This window comes from Ostrinia nubilalis, chromosome 26, assembly GCF_963855985.1.
Source record: "Ostrinia nubilalis chromosome 26, ilOstNubi1.1, whole genome shotgun sequence".
Taxonomy (NCBI): Eukaryota; Metazoa; Arthropoda; class Insecta; order Lepidoptera; family Crambidae; genus Ostrinia; species Ostrinia nubilalis.
In genome coordinates, this window is record NC_087113.1 from 1,343,349 (window position 1) to 1,360,931 (window position 17,583).

At 38.7% G+C, this 17,583-nt stretch overlaps 1 protein-coding gene across 1 annotated transcript; it reads left to right on the forward strand.

Annotated features, from left to right (window-relative positions):
* The first annotated feature begins 1,307 nt into the window (after positions 1-1,307).
* On the forward strand, positions 1,308-17,367 carry LOC135084393 (GATA zinc finger domain-containing protein 14-like). The gene is made up of 5 exons (XM_063979168.1): positions 1,308-1,461; positions 7,540-7,801; positions 15,492-15,599; positions 15,867-15,953; positions 16,292-17,367. Exons 1-5 carry the CDS (start codon positions 1,316-1,318, stop codon positions 17,318-17,320), a joined length of 1,632 nt encoding a protein of 543 aa, XP_063835238.1. The 5' UTR covers positions 1,308-1,315; the 3' UTR covers positions 17,321-17,367.
* The last annotated feature ends 216 nt before the right edge of the window (positions 17,368-17,583 follow it).

A 17,583-nucleotide genomic window follows, 5' to 3' on the forward strand; every position in this document is an offset into this window, starting at 1 on the left:
TATTAAGTAGGAAGTAGGATTATACAAAATTGTGAGAAGTCATGAAAAGCTTTTATTCAGAAGTCCTCTTCTGGACATAGGACTCCACTACAGAACTCTAAGAATACAGCAGTTTCTGACATCAGCCAGCAGGTTATCTGTCTACCACGGTCATGATTCAGCAGTACCTATTTATATTCACCACTTGAGAAATTTTCTTCCCCAAGAGTGTAAGCGTAATGCCTACCTTTCTATATTAAGTTTTGGTGTCTCAGATATTTTTATCTACGAGTAAATAGCACTGAAAAAGAACTGTACAATAAAATTGCATGTCAATGGAACTAGGTACCACTACAGAACTCTAAGAACTTGTGTAGTCGTAAAAGGTGTGATTTTACGGTGTTTAGTTATTTGCACAATTGCCTACATATTATTAACATTATCTATAGGTGCGTGGCTTCAAAAGCTTAAAACCTTGACCGATTCCCCTAAAAACTTAAATGCTTACTTAATACAATGATGGTGGAATTTTCCCACATACTCTATCATTTTCTTAATTCCATGGTGCGCAGTGTATGAGATAGTGTCAATTATGGTGAATTAAATCTTAATTGGGACATCTGTGAATACTTTAAGATCTTCATTTACTTAAGCCACAGCCGTTATTACTTCATTCGAGTACATTGTTGTTAATTGACCCATTAACTTGAAAATGTAAGTACTTACTTCTGAGTATTTAAAATTAGTGACATGTTTTGTGTGATGAAGAAATAAGCGGTTATTATGGGTGCTTAGAAAATACATACTTACATTATAAAGAAAATACGCATTAACTAGCTATACATATAATTAGTTGTATAAAATATGGTGTACAAAAGAATATAAAAAAGAGTACCTATCTATCTATGTGTGTAATTTTATTGAAGGAGGCTTGCTTAAGTGAAGCAGAAAATAGAATGCACAGCGTTGAATAGAGCTCTATGATTGGTTCGTGTGTCACCCTGTGCGTCCACGCGCACTGTGAGACCTCATAGTAATGTTTATGAATACAGGCGTCGAATACCACAGATTCTGTGCTGAAAATCCACCAATAAGAAGCCTATGACGAGATTGAATCAAGTTTTGGGCGTCTTTTTGTATGTAAAAAAACGAAGAGTTTGGATTCCTTCTTTTCGTGTCGACAACTAAAAACCTACAAATTGTACCCAAAACTCCTCTACAAGTGGATTCTGTGACTGTTTCTTTGCGTTTCAGGCAATAAGTACAGAACGTGTAATCGCAAGAAGAAGCTCTAATACCCCAAGTAAAAGTAGTTTATTCTTTTCAGATCCTCAAAATGTCACTAATATTCTTCGTGCTTCTCTTCTCTGGAGCGAAGACAGAAGAAGCAACGCCGTCCTCTCTGCTCAGTCCCCGTCACTTCAACCACCACGCCTTCGCTGCGAAGTATGGCCAGGACTTCAGAGTTCCTGAGACTACCAAGTGAGTTGATTTATAAATCAAAACATGCTCTACTGTCATAATAATCATCAGCATATTTAAATGGTCTTGTTGATATGCTGAAAACCAGCGTCGTGGCCTTCCTATAGGCTGAGTCATGAGACAGGGTAGAACTGCTCAGTTCACTTTTTACTTCCTTGTAACATATGTAAACATGTACATGTACACATTATGTTACAAGGAACATAATGTGTACATGTACATTATGATTCTGATTTCCACTCGGCATGGGGCACACTGAAAACCAGCGTCGTGGCCTTCCTATAGGCTGAGTCATGAGACAGGGTAGAACTGCTCAGTTCACTTTTTACTTCCTTGTAACATATGTAAACATGTACATGTACACTAGGGTGGTCCTTATTTTTCGACTTTTGAATTATCCCCGGGGCACTTTCTCATTCGATTATATACCTCTAAATATGAAATTAGCTTTTTTTGTTTTTTTTTTGGTTAAGATTTAGAGGTCGCTACCAGCTGTCAAAATATTTACAAAAAGCTTTGAAGATCTTAAATCATGATTTCATAAATGTTTTATTTAAGTGTTTATATCACATTTTAGGTGCAAATGAACATCGCATAGATAGAATAGACAATCGCTTCTTGTCCCCTTCTCCCCTCAACCCCTCTTCTGTACCGACCATGGTACCGACGCGTCGAGATACTAACAAGTCAACTCTTATATCTTAAAAATAATTGATTCAAATATGTACATTGTACATAATATCTTAGTTCATAGCAACAACAATAATTTTGTAATATTTTTATTTGGCTTTGGCTAAAAATAAATGAATCTAACAAATACAGATTTTGTGTTTTTACTTAAAATTCAAACCTTGGTAGCGACCCCTAAATGTCTTTTAAAAATTAAAAAAATAATAATGAAAGACTTTCATATGGTATATATTCAAATTACGTGCCCCGCAAAATATAAGAAAAAAATTTTTTTTCGTAGGAATAAGGACCACCCTAATGTACACATTATGTTACAAGGAAGTAAAAAGTGAACTGAGCAGTTCTACCCTGTCTCATGACTCAGCCTATAGGAAGGCCACGACGCTGGTTTTCAGTGTGCCCCATGCCGAGTGGAAATCACGGACACTAACCTAAACAGCATATATCAACAAGACCATTTAAATATGCTATGTGCTATTTCTGTCTTTATTTCCGTATACCTTCTTTGTCCTTAACTAGGTGAAGTTTCTTTATTTATATCTTTCGTTCTTTATTTCTTTCTTTCTATTAAATAAACAGGAATCATACCGGGATAATTTCAGCCGAGGGCATTCTGCTGAACCTAGGCCTCCACCCAATGATTTTCATATTGCCCGGTTGGTAGCGGCCTGCATTTTGCGCCTTCCTGCTACCTTTGTGAGGTCATTTATCCACCTTGTGGGGTGGACATTCTAAATACCGTCATACATTTTTCTTTTTAGCACGAGTTTCTTTAATTGGTTAACAATAAGGTAGGTAAATCGTAAGCATTCTTAGTAAGAGCTCTTTCAACTAAGGTATTTTGAGCGTTTCCAGAGCACACCTTTGTCAAACTTTATAAGCTCTATCTATACTCAATTTGTCTGACATGTGAATATTTTTTTTCTCTGTATTTTCAAAAATTCTCACAAACGGTTAAAAATATACAAAGCCCTCACGTCCCAGAAGGGAACCAAACTTAAACTCTGACCTCCAGTTTAAAACGTTACAGATTAAGCCAAGTTCCTACCCAGATTGTGAATTAGCTAAGCCCTGTCCGATCCCGTAAGCCAGCTGACGCGGTAATCCGCGCCCAGATAGCCGGATATCGGACGAAAAGATTATTAAATCTATCTATCCTTGTAATAAAATACAGGAATACCGGACAATGAACAAATTCCTTACTTACATGTCGATTATGTAAATGTATATAACTCAAAGGTGACTGACTGTCTGACTGACATAGTGATCTATCAACGCACAGCCCAAACCACTGGACGGACCGGGCTGAACGGCATGCAGGTAGATGTTATGACGTAGGCATCCGCTAAGAAAGGATTTTACGAAACTCCACCCCTAAGGGGGTAAAACGGGATCCACGCGTACGAAGTCGCAGGCGGCCGCTAGTTGTTAATAAAATAGGCTATTTGTTGTCTGCCTGCGCTCGATTTTAAATTGATATGAAATCAATGATTACTGGCTAATTGATTTTGAAAATCAGAATCTAGAGGCTATATTTACAGGTAGGTATTTTCAATTTTTAATCACCTATAATCTAAGAAGAAACGTTTTGCCAGCTCATAAAAATCGATCGATCCTTGACAAAAATGATAAATCTCATTTATGACCACTAGAAGACAAAATATTTTTTGATTTATTAATTTTATTTAACTGTAAGTACACAACAACTATTTACTTATTCCTCAACAGAGTTAGTGAAGTCGACATAAGTTTTTTTTATGCATAACAAGGCTTAGAAGCTAAATAAATGTATTAAAATATACTCAGTATGTATTATTATTGGTAATGTAATTTTAATTAAAAGAACACAGCTCCTGCGTTAAAATGTAATTACTTTAACCCATTTCAAATTATGGCAATCAAATGACCGAATTACAACGGACGTCGGTGTCGGGTTTCATTTAATTTGAATTCGTTATCGAAAGTATGTTAAAACAGAATAAATTGAAACCAAACGTGCGGGATTCGGTTTAACTGTTCAGTTAGTTTGGTCACAGCTAAGGGAATAACAGCCAGTCCTGCAAAAAGTCTGAAAAATTCTCTAGCTAGGGGTCGCTAGGGGTAGCTAACGATCTCAGAGTAAAGTTTTAAGTACCTACTTACGGGCAATTCATAAACGATGCTTGCTTAAGTGAAGCAGCAAATCGACCGCACGGGGTTGAATAGAGCTCTGTGATTGGTTCGTGTGTCACCTTGTGCATCCACGCACACTGTGAGACCTCATAGTAACGTTTACGGGACTATTCCCACCTCTCTTACCCACCGCTGCAACTCCTGTGTAGCCATGATCTACAGCTTGACCGCCAATAAAAACCCAACTAGTGAAGGTCAAGTTTGTCCCGGGGAAAGTAAACTGTCATCATAGTAACGTTTGTGAATACTGTAATATAGTGTTAAAGGTTTCGTTACTATTACAATAAGTTATCCTACTTAACACTTTACTCAGAGATGGTTAACGAATCCCTAAGCTTAATTTTTTTTCAGAACTTTAAAAAATCCGGAGAAGTAAGAGTTAGTATTTGGTATTTACACTAGTGTTCACAGACATAGGTCTCAGAATTGTTAAAGTTAGTGACAGCAGAAGGGCAAATATCTAGTAGAACTGATGGCTGTTGGGGCAGAAAAGTTCTCGAGTGGCGATCACGGACCGGAAGACGTAGTGTGGGCAGGCCAACCACTAGGTGGACTGACGACCTGGTGAAGAAAGAAAGAAAGAAAGAAAAATCTTTATTTGACAACAACAATAGTAGAAAATAGATACATTCTTATCATTTAGAACACAAACATCAAAAAGGAGAAAGAAAAAAGGAAAAAAAATAAAATAAAGTTGTCAAAAAGGCCACTCACTCAGTAACGTCTTGGCCCGTTGACCAAGACACTGATTTTCAGTGGGCGCCTTTTTGTACGTAGGGGCATTCAATTATACAAAATAAACAACAAAAAAAAATGCATTAAATAATTATAAATTAAAATTAGTCAAATTAAAAGAAATCAAAAAAATAAAAAATTGGAGTAAAAAAAAATTATATAATAAAACTAATAAAAATAACAATCATCATCAACACAAAAATAAGTGAAGGTCACTGGAAGCACCTAGATGCGGTCAGCGCAGGACCGGTCTTTGGGGAAATCCTTGGGGGAGGCCTTTGTCCAGCAGTGGACGTCATTTGACTAGCGATAGCTAATACTGTTCTGTTTTGTCTATGAACACCGTGGCCAGCATTTGATCTCGCCGCTAACCTTCTATTGATTTCCCATTAGGCTCTGGTAATTCGTACAGTACAAGGTTCAATTCCCGGCTAGAGTTTGTTGTTTCACTTCGTAATTATTTTCTTGCAGATGCGATGATAGCAGAACTGTTTGGATTAACAATATTATTGTTGTTGTATTGAAAGTTGAAATGTTGTACAGATCTTTCCGTGAATGTTGTAATTTGAATTTATTTTGTTTTTCAAACTTGTTTATGAACTAGCGAATTTTGTACAGCCTATGTTCATCAGAAATAATTTAGGATGCTAATGGTGAAATTTTTTTTCAAATCGGTCCAGTACCACAGACACACAAACTTATGTACAGACCACTTATGTACATACCTGGAATTACGCAAATAAATAAATTTGATTTGATTTGATTTACTTTCGGAGCCTATTCAATACAAACTAAGCAATCTAATCTTTCCTCTTTATAAGCTTATGATAGTTACAAGGTTATCCATTGTTTTTGGGACACCCTGTATAGTATTAGTGTAGATGAGATGTTACGATTCGTTTCCGGGTAGATAAGTGCGCTTCGTCTTTAGTTGTCATCCGCGTGCGGTGCAGGGATCAAACCGTGACTTTTGGTATTTTCAGTATGTGAACCACCGGGTCAGCCAATACTTAGTTAGTACTACACTAGTGTCTTTGATTTGGGTAGTCACAACTCAGCTCCAATCTTATTGATTTTGAATTAGCACGCCAAACAAGACGTTAACATCAATTAAAGTTGAAACGTCTAAATGATTTACCCCAAGCCTCCAACACTGGAACAACACACGAATGGCGAATGCGCTATAATTTGTAATGACTGTAGCATATTCAACGACATAATATAATTCAAAGCTAAAATCGATACGGAGATAGGGATGGGGTAATAGGAAGCACTTAGTATTTGGCTCTGAATGACGGAAATACGGGTACTAGGTACGAGTTATTGAGTATGTTGCGATGCAAAGTATCTTTCGTTATATTTATTGGAGGTAGGGCTTGTTCTAAGTCTACCTGGCTAGGTATTACCTCTTTTGTGGTTGAGCATTCCGGCTCGATTCCACCTTCGGCCTGACCTTTCATAGAAGGTACAATAGAAAGCATACTAGTGTGATTTTTACTAGTGTGACAGTGTAGAACTGTAGAAGATGAGCAAAAAACCATTGTGTTTCGTCATTCGAACGTAGCGATGTCACTGGGACAGGGTTCCGTATAGACTTCAGACGCAGGTCGGCCGTAGTAAGGACAATCTGTTCAGGTGGGGATTGTTGGATGGCTTAAACTTGGAATGCCAATGTTGTTTTGTTCCCCAGTCGACGAAGCACATGATGTCGTGCCCTGCATGCCCAAATAACTGCACGGAGGAAGACTGACAGTGCCACTCTTGTGGCGGAGTTTTGGGCTGACGCTGTGTAGGTTTGTGTCGACACGACAAGAAGAAGAAAGGGTTCCGTATTGCTTTATTAATTTCAGAATGTTGGTTTAAAAAAACTAGTGTTCATCAATTATAAATAAAGAATTTGCCTAACTATATGTACCACACGCCCCAGTGGAAGTACTTAAATAAAGATTTGTTTTTAAGGGATTGTAACCTGTTCCTAAAATACATTTGCCCCTCACTACGGCCCTCGCAGTGTATTTAAAGCAAACAGGAATTGCATGGAGCACATCAAGAAAGTTCTCTGAGAGTTCAACTCGAAATCTAACCCTAATTTCGTTGTTTAGCGGAAACGTTAAAGCGCTAGAAACTGCATGCGTTAAGTCTATCCTGTGTAATTAATAAACTTCAGCGGCTGATTATTAACTCGACTAGTTTCTAGACTCACAGACAGTTTAGATAAATTATAGCCTTTGTACTATTCCGGTGTAGCATTGTAAGTACTTTTTTTATGCACAACAAGGCAGGTATTTGACCGCAATCGCACCTGGTGTTAAGTGAGATGCAGTCTAGGATGGTTCATATCTGTCATGTAAGTGCCTATTCATTTGAGAAAAGGTCCGGATTATAAAGGAGGCCTATGTTAGCAGTGGACGTCCTATGGCTGAGATGATGATGATGATAAAGTATTATTGATTTGCTACAAATATTTTTCTCTCTTCCCAGGCAAGGCCCAGTGCTGTTCCCTAACGACGCGCCGCCGCCCCCACGGCCTCCCCTCATCGTGACCTCCCGTCCTCTCCTGGAGTCCATAGCCAGGAGTGACCTGAACCCCGACCCTCAGAACAACACCATCCCCCAGGGCACGCAGATCAGCTCCATCATCAAGCCCTTCCTGGCCAGGGTGAAGGATTACCGGCCGTTCGCGTATGCGATAGCCACGCCGCCGACCCAGGACTATGATTATGAGAGATATGATGATTATGAGGTGAGTTTTGTTTTATCTGATAGCTTTAGCAGACCAGTAGGTCTAAGATGCGCGCCGCGATAAGCAGTTATCACGCCATTTTATCGATTTTGCCCATACATTTTGACGTCGATAAAAGTTATCACGGCGCGCATCTTAGGCCTACTGGTCACCATATGAATGCAGCAGGAAGGCGCTGGATGCAAGCTGCTACCATTCGGTGAATCTGGATGTCATTGGGGGAAGCCTGTGTTCATTGTTCAGCAGTAGATGTTCTGGAGGCTGAAATGTATAAAATAAAATAGCTCACACTTCAAAAATCTATTTCATGTTTGTAGCTATGTAGGTAAATAATCAATTTTTGAAATTACTAATTAAACAGACGCGTACTCGTAAATGCCACTTGCATGAATTAAAAGAGTCTCACACTAACATTTGGCTCTGGCGGGAATCGACCACCGAATCTTTAATTTTAGCAATAATATGTGACTAAAGCCCGGTCTGTGAGCACGTAGAATTTTGTCCAATGACCCCAAGCTACCCATCCTTATCACTCGCGTGTAATTATATTGCTGTTGCGACTGTGCGACGGGCGGCCGCTGTGAGCGCGACAGCAACATAATTACGCGCGAGCGATAAGGATGGGTAGCTTGGGGTTATTGGACAAAATTCTACGTGCTCGCAGACTAGACTATAGTATTTAAAAGATGATATTCCTGAAACACGATTACTTCAGATTCCTTTTATTTATTTCTGCCTCTGTTTTGAATACCTTTTAAGTATAAACTGGAACTGACTTTTTGCGAAGTTGCGACCCCCTAAAACAAATCCCGGTGGACATCCTGCAAAGCTACAGTATTAACTCTAATCCGGGCTCCATTACAAATTCATAGGTATTAATTTAAGTCCATCGGAGTACTAGACAAGTTAAGTTCGTAGACACCTCTTTTTAAGGGTGAAGGTGTCAACAATAAATAAACAACCGATTTGCTTATACATCATCATCATCTCAGCCATAGGACGTCCACTGCTGAACACAGGCCTCCCCTAATGCTTTCCATGTTACCCGGTTGGTAGCGGTCTGCGTCCAGCGCCTTCCTGCTACCTTTATGATGTCGTCGGTCCACCTTGTGGGTGGACGTCCCACGCTGAGTTTTCCGGTAGGCGGCCTCCACTCCAGAACCTTGCTGTCAGTTCTGCGTACTATGTGCCCTGCCCATTGCTTATACAAGGTGCTCGGAAAGAGGGTTAATCAAACGAAATAGGGCGTATAGGTAGGTGGCACCTAGGGATTGCAATCCGGTCCGGCGGATCCGGTAATCCGGCGGATCCGGTGTGTTTTTGGACCTACCGGATCCGGTGAGCCGGCGCCGGATCCGGTGGCGGATCCGGTAAAGCAAAAAATACGCGAACGTGAACTGGGAAAATCGAGCGCGCGCGCATTTGCCAGATCGCTAGACATGCCGTGACACTACATTGCATTTTCCTTTGCAAAAAATAAATGCTTCTTATTTTATTGTTTCTTAGGAGTCAGATTATTTCTTAAAAAGAACTGATGTTGAATTTATAAGTACACATTTAAAAGACTGTTTTGTTGATTTAAGTCTGTGTAAATTATTAATAAGAGTTTAATAGTATTATTACTTAAGTACTTTCAGATACATACAGCAATAAGTGAGAGTCAGACTGATTACTAACTTTATTATTTAGAATTTTCATAGTTTTATTAGTACAAATAGTACGTACTTACCAAAAATTACAATTAATACCGAAAAATATAAATAAAAGTGACTTTATTTTCCATAAAGACGTATTTTATTTTTCTTTTTATGTACTATTATCAAAACTAAAAATCACTAAATACTAGACCAAGTAACTTTGCAATCCGGCCGGATCCGTCCGGATCCGGCCGGATTAGCGTCAATCCGGTAAAATCCGGCCGGATTGAAAATGATACCGGATTGCCATCCGTAGTGGCACCATTTGGAGAATACAAATTCGGCCATTTGATGACATGTGAGCTGCCCCTCTTTTTGATTCTTTTTGTTTTTTTTATAAGTGTTATTTTTAACAGTCTGATTGATATGCAGTCCAGATGTGTCTACAATAGAGTATGTAATACAGACGACATCACATCAAGCTCAATATTGTGGCATCTTATCAAAATCAAAATCAAAATCAAAAATATTTATTCAGTTTAGACCACAAGTGGCACTTATGAACGTCAATAGAAAATAATAAAAAAGGAAAAGGTAGCCCTTATGGGGCACTTTACATGTCTCCTTATCTTTTGGGCCCTACCAGCGCTTCGAGACAAACATATGGCAAGTTCTGAGAAGAAACGCCGGAACAAACTCAGTCACCACTTATTGCCAGGAATTATCTAACGGTAAGAATAGTCAAATTTAAGTACATCAAAATAAATATGTGCAGACTGAACTGACCACGCATCCTTGTCATATATTGTATATAGTCTCGAACCTTGTAGTACCCTTTGGACATAAGAGTATTTTTTCGTTTTACAAGGTACTATTTGGCAGGCCGCTACCAAACCGTGCGATGTGGAAGTCATTGGGAGAGGCCTATGTTTAGCAGTGGACGTCCTGTGGCTGAAATGATGATGATGATGATTACACTGGTCAACAAAAAAAATAAAATTGTTTGTTTCCTGTGATTTTTTTTCTGTTTCTATCTCAAATTGACGCATATTTTTTAAATATGGCAACAGTTTTTCTCTAACAGCTTTTGTTTTTAAGTTATAGCTATCTACCTTCATTTAATATTTTTACTTAGATTTTTGATTTAATTGGACAAAAAATATATTTTGTTGGTGTTTTCGATATTGCTTCGTTATGAAGATGTTGTGTGCTTAATCCAGATTGCTTCTGCTATGTTTTTAGTAAATATAATATTTGAAAAATGTCGAAAACCTCTATCGGATTTCATGAAAACTGCGTAACATCGACACTTTAAAATAAATATTTGAAATTAATTAATCAAGACCACAAATGGGTTATTTGTGTTCTGAGAATAGGTAACTTACTTTAGGTCAACAAGGGGGCTACACAAAATTCCCGTTTCATGTGTATCTGGCTGGAATAGTCGTAACAAACAAAAGCATTGGTTACAAAAATTTTGACCAGTGCGGCTTCCCGCACACACGACTTTTTGCTTTTCAGCTTAAGTTGATACAAACTATTTTATAAACATGCCTTTAGTTAGCCAAGACCGTATCATCGTACTTCCACCACTTTATATTAACCTCGGCATCTTGAAACAGTCTGTGAAGGCGCTTGACAAAAGTAACGAATGTTATATTTTTCTTTCATGAAAGTTTTCAGGATTAAGCACAGAAAACTTGAATGTTGGTAATTTTTGATGGGACTCACATTGATGATGATGATGATGATGATCCATCCGACCGATTTCGGCCATGGCGACCACTCCGACTCCTAGTAGTCTTGGCGGCGCTGGTGTGCCCGAAGATGGCTTACGTAGCCTATTTTCGCGGTAAAATCCCTCGCGCATTGAGGGCATCTGAGCACGCCGCCAACATAGTTATAGTGAATGGCGGCAGATGGACGGGCCTTCAAGTCATCGCGCTTCGCGTCGAGTTCAGTCGTGCGCTGCACCTCGAACTCGTGGACTTGCCTCTTCACAATCTCCCGCCATTCTGGACGCTGTGCTGCCAAACCTTCCCACTGAGAGGGCTCAATGTTGCATCTTTTCATGTGCCTCTTCTGTACATCTTTGTACCTGAGGAGTTGACCGCCATGTTTCCGCTTACCCTCCTCAAGTTCAGAGTAGAAGATGCGCTTCGCCACTCTCTCCTCCGTCATACGTGATACGTGACCACACCATCGAAGTTGGCGACGCATTATATAGGCCTCAATGCCACCCACATGGGCTCGTCGTAGCACCTCGGTATTGCGCACTCGATCAGACCATCTGATCTTCATGATGGTACGAAGGCATTTGAGGTGGAAACGATCCAGTGTGCGTATATGGTGGCGATACACGCACCACGCCTCGGAGGAGTACAGTAGGTTTGGCAGCACAACCGCCATGTATATTGAAATTTTTGTAGCCAGCTTTAGGTCATGCGAGCAGAAAACCTTGGAACGCAGCTTCCCAAATGCTGCAGCTGCAGCACTGATCCTGCTGCTGACTCACATTAGGCAACTGGTAAATGATCGTAATTTTAAGAAATCAATGACTTAAGTCCAGTCCTAAGCTTAGAATTCATTTTTTTGGTTATAAGTAATTTCCTAAGCAAAAAGAAATTGTTGAGAGCATGCTATCCAACTTGCAAGAGCTAGGGTGCAACATGGGCATAAAAATACACTTCATGTACTCGCATTAACATCAATTTCCACAAAATGTGGGTGAGTTTAGTGAGGAGCAGGATAAAACTAAGATGTCATTATAATTTCGGACAATGGAAGAAGGTTATCAGGGGCGGTGGTGATCATAATTATATGAATGGCAGACCATTGCTGGAGTTTGCAACGAGATCTACTCAAACTTGTCTATTCAAAGAAATCATAATTATAAAAGATCATTTGCTAGTGTTCAATAGATATTTTATCAACACAATGTCTAATTTTTCGTAATTTTTTGTCAAAATAATGAAACTCTATATTTTAAAAAGTAAAGCTGTTGACGATCTCCTAGTATTTTTTTCATAATCAGGGCCATAGAAATACCCAATAACAGAAAAAAAATTAAAGGAAAAAAAACATGTGTTGACCAGTGTTATTATTTGGCAAATATGTATGTATTTTCTGATGTGTCCTTGACTGTTCATAATAATTATTACTAGGTACTTTAACTTATTAAGCTGTCTTCTGAGTCTATAGCCCACAGTGGTCTTTGATCGGAACGCATCAAAATTCATAGTCCCACGGTGGCTGCTATTTAGCATTTGCTTAACAAAATACTTCAGAGGTAGTTTTTGTAATTATGAATAAACAATCTCGTATTAATATCGTTCAGTATCGAACGTATACCATAGACAGACAGTTTACGAGTATATTCAGATTTAATTAAAACATTACATATTATAATTTGTCGGCCGTTTGGTGTAGTGGTTCGAAACGGACAACTATCCCGGAGGTAGCGGGTTCGATTCCCGCACAGTACAAACATTTGTGTGCATGAACATATTTGTTTGTATTGGACTGGGTGTTTTCTATGTATAATAAGTATGTATTTACAAAAAAAAAAGTATCTAACTATGTTTATATCCGTTGTCTAGTACCCATAGTACAAGCTTTGCTTAGTTTGGGACTAGAAGCGCAGTGTAAAATGTCCAAGGATATTTATTTATATTATTTATTATTACAATAATTTTTATCCTGATTTTTGAAACACGGTCACGAAAATGTCTTTTTATAACAGATCGAAATGCACGAGAGCAAAGCCCAGGCAAAAGCTTGCAGTTCATCTTCATCATTTCAGCCACAGAACGTCCACTTATGAACGATGAACATAGGTCTCCCCCAATGATATCCATATTGACCAGTTGGTAGTGGTTTGCATCTAGCGCCTTCCTGCAGCACCTTTATGAGGTCATCCGTCCGCCTCGTGAGTGGTCATCACACTTTATCCCACTGGGATTCGATCCCGCAATTATAGCTAGCTTTGAATGTGAACCACCAGACAAGCCAGTCATTATAATAACGCGTCTCTGAACGCGAGTTGTGTCTACATTGTCAACTGCTTGATACCAGAGTAAATACAAACTGACAAAATTTAGCGTGAATTAGCGGGGAGTTGCGCCGAATTTTGTCAGTGTGTGCGTGCGCGCCGCATACGTATTGGCGCGCTCACATACAAACCGCGCTCGGTGCGTTTCTATGAAGATGACCTACTCATTTGTATTTTCTCTGTTGATACCGTCATAGTAGACAATATAGACAACACAATCGCTCTATTAGTCGACTGTCCAGACCGAGTCGTGTAATGTAGGCTAGACAGACCTAAGCTAGCTCACTGACTTGCGATCTTAGCAGAATGGAGTGGGGCCACTATACTGTCGGTTTGATCAGGACCTAAAATAATAACAAAGTTACAAATGTGACAGTTTAATTTCGAAATCGCATTCAGAGCAAGTTTGTGAGTGAGTTTTAGTCGGCCCCAAAAATACTTTATCACTACTCGCTTTCAATAACCGGGCTAAAGATTATTCCCTTTTATTTGAAACATTTTGTCCTCTGCCTGGATTGTTTAAAAAAAACCGGCCAAGTGCGTGTCGGACTCACGCACAAAGGGTTTCGTACCATTAATTTATGAAATTAAAATTATTATTTTTTAATTTAAGTTATTTGTATGAAAGATTACGCGGTAATAAGCGGTTTACGATTTACGAGGTATTAAAAAAAAACTACTAACTAGATCTCGTTCAAAACAATTTTCGTTGGTAGTTTTTATAGTAATGTACATCATATGTTTTTTTTAGATTTTTCATTTTCTTATTTTAGAAGTTAGAGGGGGGGGGGGGGACCAACTTTTTTCCACTTTGGAAGCGTCTGTCACGCAAACTATTCGGTTTAGAAAAAAAGTATTTTAGAAACCTCGATATCATTTTTGAAGACCTATCCATGGATACCCCACACGTATGTGTTTGATGAAAAAAAAATTTTTGAGTTTCAGTTCTAAGTATGGGGAGCCCCCAATATTTATTATTATTTTTTTATTTTTGCATCAAAATCTTAATGCGGTTCACAGAATACATCTACTTACCAAGTTTCAACAGTATAGCTCTTATAGTTTCGGAAAAAAATGGCTGTGACATACGGACGGACAGACGGACGGACAGACAGACGACATGACGAATCTATAAGGGTTCCGTTTTTTGCCATTTGGCTACGGAACCCTAAAAATGATCGCTTTCTAGCGATAAGGCCATATAAATTGAGCTTAAGAGTAGGCGCACACCGTTGATTTTTAGTTGGCCGATAGTTGTGCCCGATTTTAATTTGTATGAAGAATCGGCCAAATCGAATCGGCGTAGTGTGCGCACTCCCATACATGCCCATACTGATCAACTGCCCGACTAAACTATCGGCCGATAAAAAATCAACGGTGTGCGCCTACTCTTAATAGTGTGGTGTGCAATAAAGATCTAACTATCTCCCTATACCAAATTGGTGGAGGCCTTTGTCCAGCAGTGGACTTCATTTGAATGAAAAGAACAATGAAAGCCATAATTCTAAACTTTTTTCTTAGATATCTCTTTTCGTGGCCCGACCCATACAAGCGGTTGTATGATACAATTTTTCCCCATTCAAAGCTATGATTGATGAACGCGTATTGTTCGCGAACAGGTGTTCCTCTGCCATTGTAAGTTGCGTGCTTATTAATGATTAGCCCTAGTTTTGGTGGGAAATATATCCCCACGATTGATGGTTCAAGGAAATCTATGATACGAAAAACAATCGCTTTTTGGCAGGATTTTGTAGAAAAACTGGTTGTTTCTCCTTTGTTTTGTCACCTGTCTTCCGCTTTGTACTAGAGGGAACTTTAACTTCGAACTCCTCTTATATTCTTCTGATTAATTTCGTTGCGGGTCCAATGACAGTTTAACTTTCCCCCGCGACAAACTCGGCCTTCACTGGTTGGGTTTTTATTGGCGGTCAAGCTATAGATCCTAGCTACACAGGTAATACTTTTGTTTAAGTGAATATAATGAGGGTATTTTCTCTTACAGCACCAGAAACCCGTGCTGCCGCCGATCTACAAAGCTATAGCTGACCACGCCAAGCAGAAGGTCGTCAAGATACAGCAGCAGAGGCAGAAGGATCGGTATGAATACCAGGTAAATCTCTATACCAAAATTCATAAACATTAATTGTTGGTCGTATGGTATGGTGGTGAATAATTTTCGGAAATCTTTGAATGCTTTCTTTTCAAAAATAAGTAAATGTTTTCTTTAAGTAAAATTTTCTATCTACAGTATTAGTAGCTCTCTCCCTTTCTCTTTCACACATGTAATACTTTTTTATTTTTAAGTTTTTTATCCTATGTCTGGTCTGGTGCCCATCATGGTACTTTTTTAAAATTAATGTACAATGTTTTTGACCAGCAGGTTAAGGCTCCCGACTACTACAATCATCATCACAAGAGCAATGATATTGACAGTCACGATGAAAGTGATGGCAATGATGAGCAGGTAAATATCACAATGTGTCATAAACAACATAAAATAATCTACAAGTAGATCGCTGGAAGCACCTGGGTGCGCCTAACATTGGGCCGGTCGTTGTGAAAATCTTTGGAGAAGCCTTTGTCCAACAGTGGACGTCCTGCTAATACGAATAATATTTTTGAAATTTGCTATGACATCTCTAGTTTACCATACCATACCATTTTCTTAAATTTTTTTACATTGTAAATTCATAATATTTATGACATTCTCTTTTAATTAACTTTTGGACCGAACGTTAATATTTTGTTATTTGTTCATTATATTGAAATTCCACCACTAACTAAAGTTTCTACTATTCCCAGAACAAAAACTACGCGTTCTCATACCGCGTGAAAGACCAGAAGACCGGTGACGACTTCTCTCACCGACAACACAGTAAAGGGTCGGCCACCAACGGAGAGTACCGGGTTCGACTCCCAGACGGGCGTATGCAGATTGTTTCCTACACAGCCGACGAAAACGGCTACCAAGCTGATGTCAGATACGACGACGAAGATAAAACTTCTGGCAATAGCATAGATAACAATAAACATAACTATATCTATAACCAAAATGATAATTATCAACATAATAATAAAATAAACGATCATCACAACTTTGACGATCACCAAACATACGACAGACACAATTACGATTACAAACACAATGATTACGACAAAAACAAATACGATCATGATTACAATCAGCAAAGTGATTACAAAGCTGATTACAGAACTGATGTGAAGGGTCCAAGCAATGATTATTATAATCAATACTCTGACGGGTCTAAAGAGTATTATAATGATGATTTCTCTAAAGAGTTCGAAAGCAAAAGTTATGATTATGCTCCTCACAAAAGCAAATTCTCTTCTTTCATTGAAGACCAAAATACTAATGTTAACCAAAATTTAAACAATATAGGATCTGTATCTACAGTTAAGCCTTCTTACGAAGAACTAAAAGACTTACTAGTAACCAAAAATGCATACAATACAGTACAGCCATCATATTTTACCAGAGCACCAGTTTCAATAAACGTACCATCTACTACCCCTAGTTCTTTAAACTTTGGTTCTACCACAGAAAGGGTTGTTTTAATAGGCGGTAAGAAGACGAATTTCTATACAAATATTAGGAACGTGCCCCTAGTAAGCACCGTTCCAGTATCAGTGACAGAATCACCTGTAAAATATGGAACAGCTAGTGATTTTTCGGTATCGCCAACACCTATGAGTTATTTGGTATCAACTATAGCTAGTTTGAGAAATAAAGTAGATTTATCTGGACCGAAACCGGTTTTGTCTAACAGTTATATTGATAGAATTAATAAATATTTAACTTTTAACAAGTAATTTAGAAGTTTAGAAGAAAATATTTCGCAGTTTAGAGTCAATGGGCTTGTTCCCACAGCAATCTATTTTTGCGGGATCCAGAAATGCAGGACCTTGCAAAACAGGACTACCGTGTGACACATGTTTGAAATCGTTTTTTTGCGCGACACTGCAAACTGCATGTTCGTGTGAACTGTGAAAGTTATTATAAAAAAAAACAAATCCTGCAAAAAACAGGATGTCTCCGTGAGAACGAGCCCTAACCTAAATGATTTTTTTGATTG

What these genes read in the sequence shown, in the direction of transcription:
- LOC135084393 (XM_063979168.1), top strand. Translation starts at nt 1,316, where the DNA reads ATGTCACTAATATTCTTCGTGCTTCTCTTCTCTGGAGCGAAGACAGAA. An exon ending in AGAGTTCCTGAGACTACCAA is followed by an intron (nt 1,462 to 7,539) that starts GTGAGTTGATTT and finishes CTCTCTTCCCAG; the next exon opens with GCAAGGCCCAGTGCTGTTCC. An exon ending in AGGATCGGTATGAATACCAG is followed by an intron (nt 15,600 to 15,866) that starts GTAAATCTCTAT and finishes GTTTTTGACCAG; the next exon opens with CAGGTTAAGGCTCCCGACTA.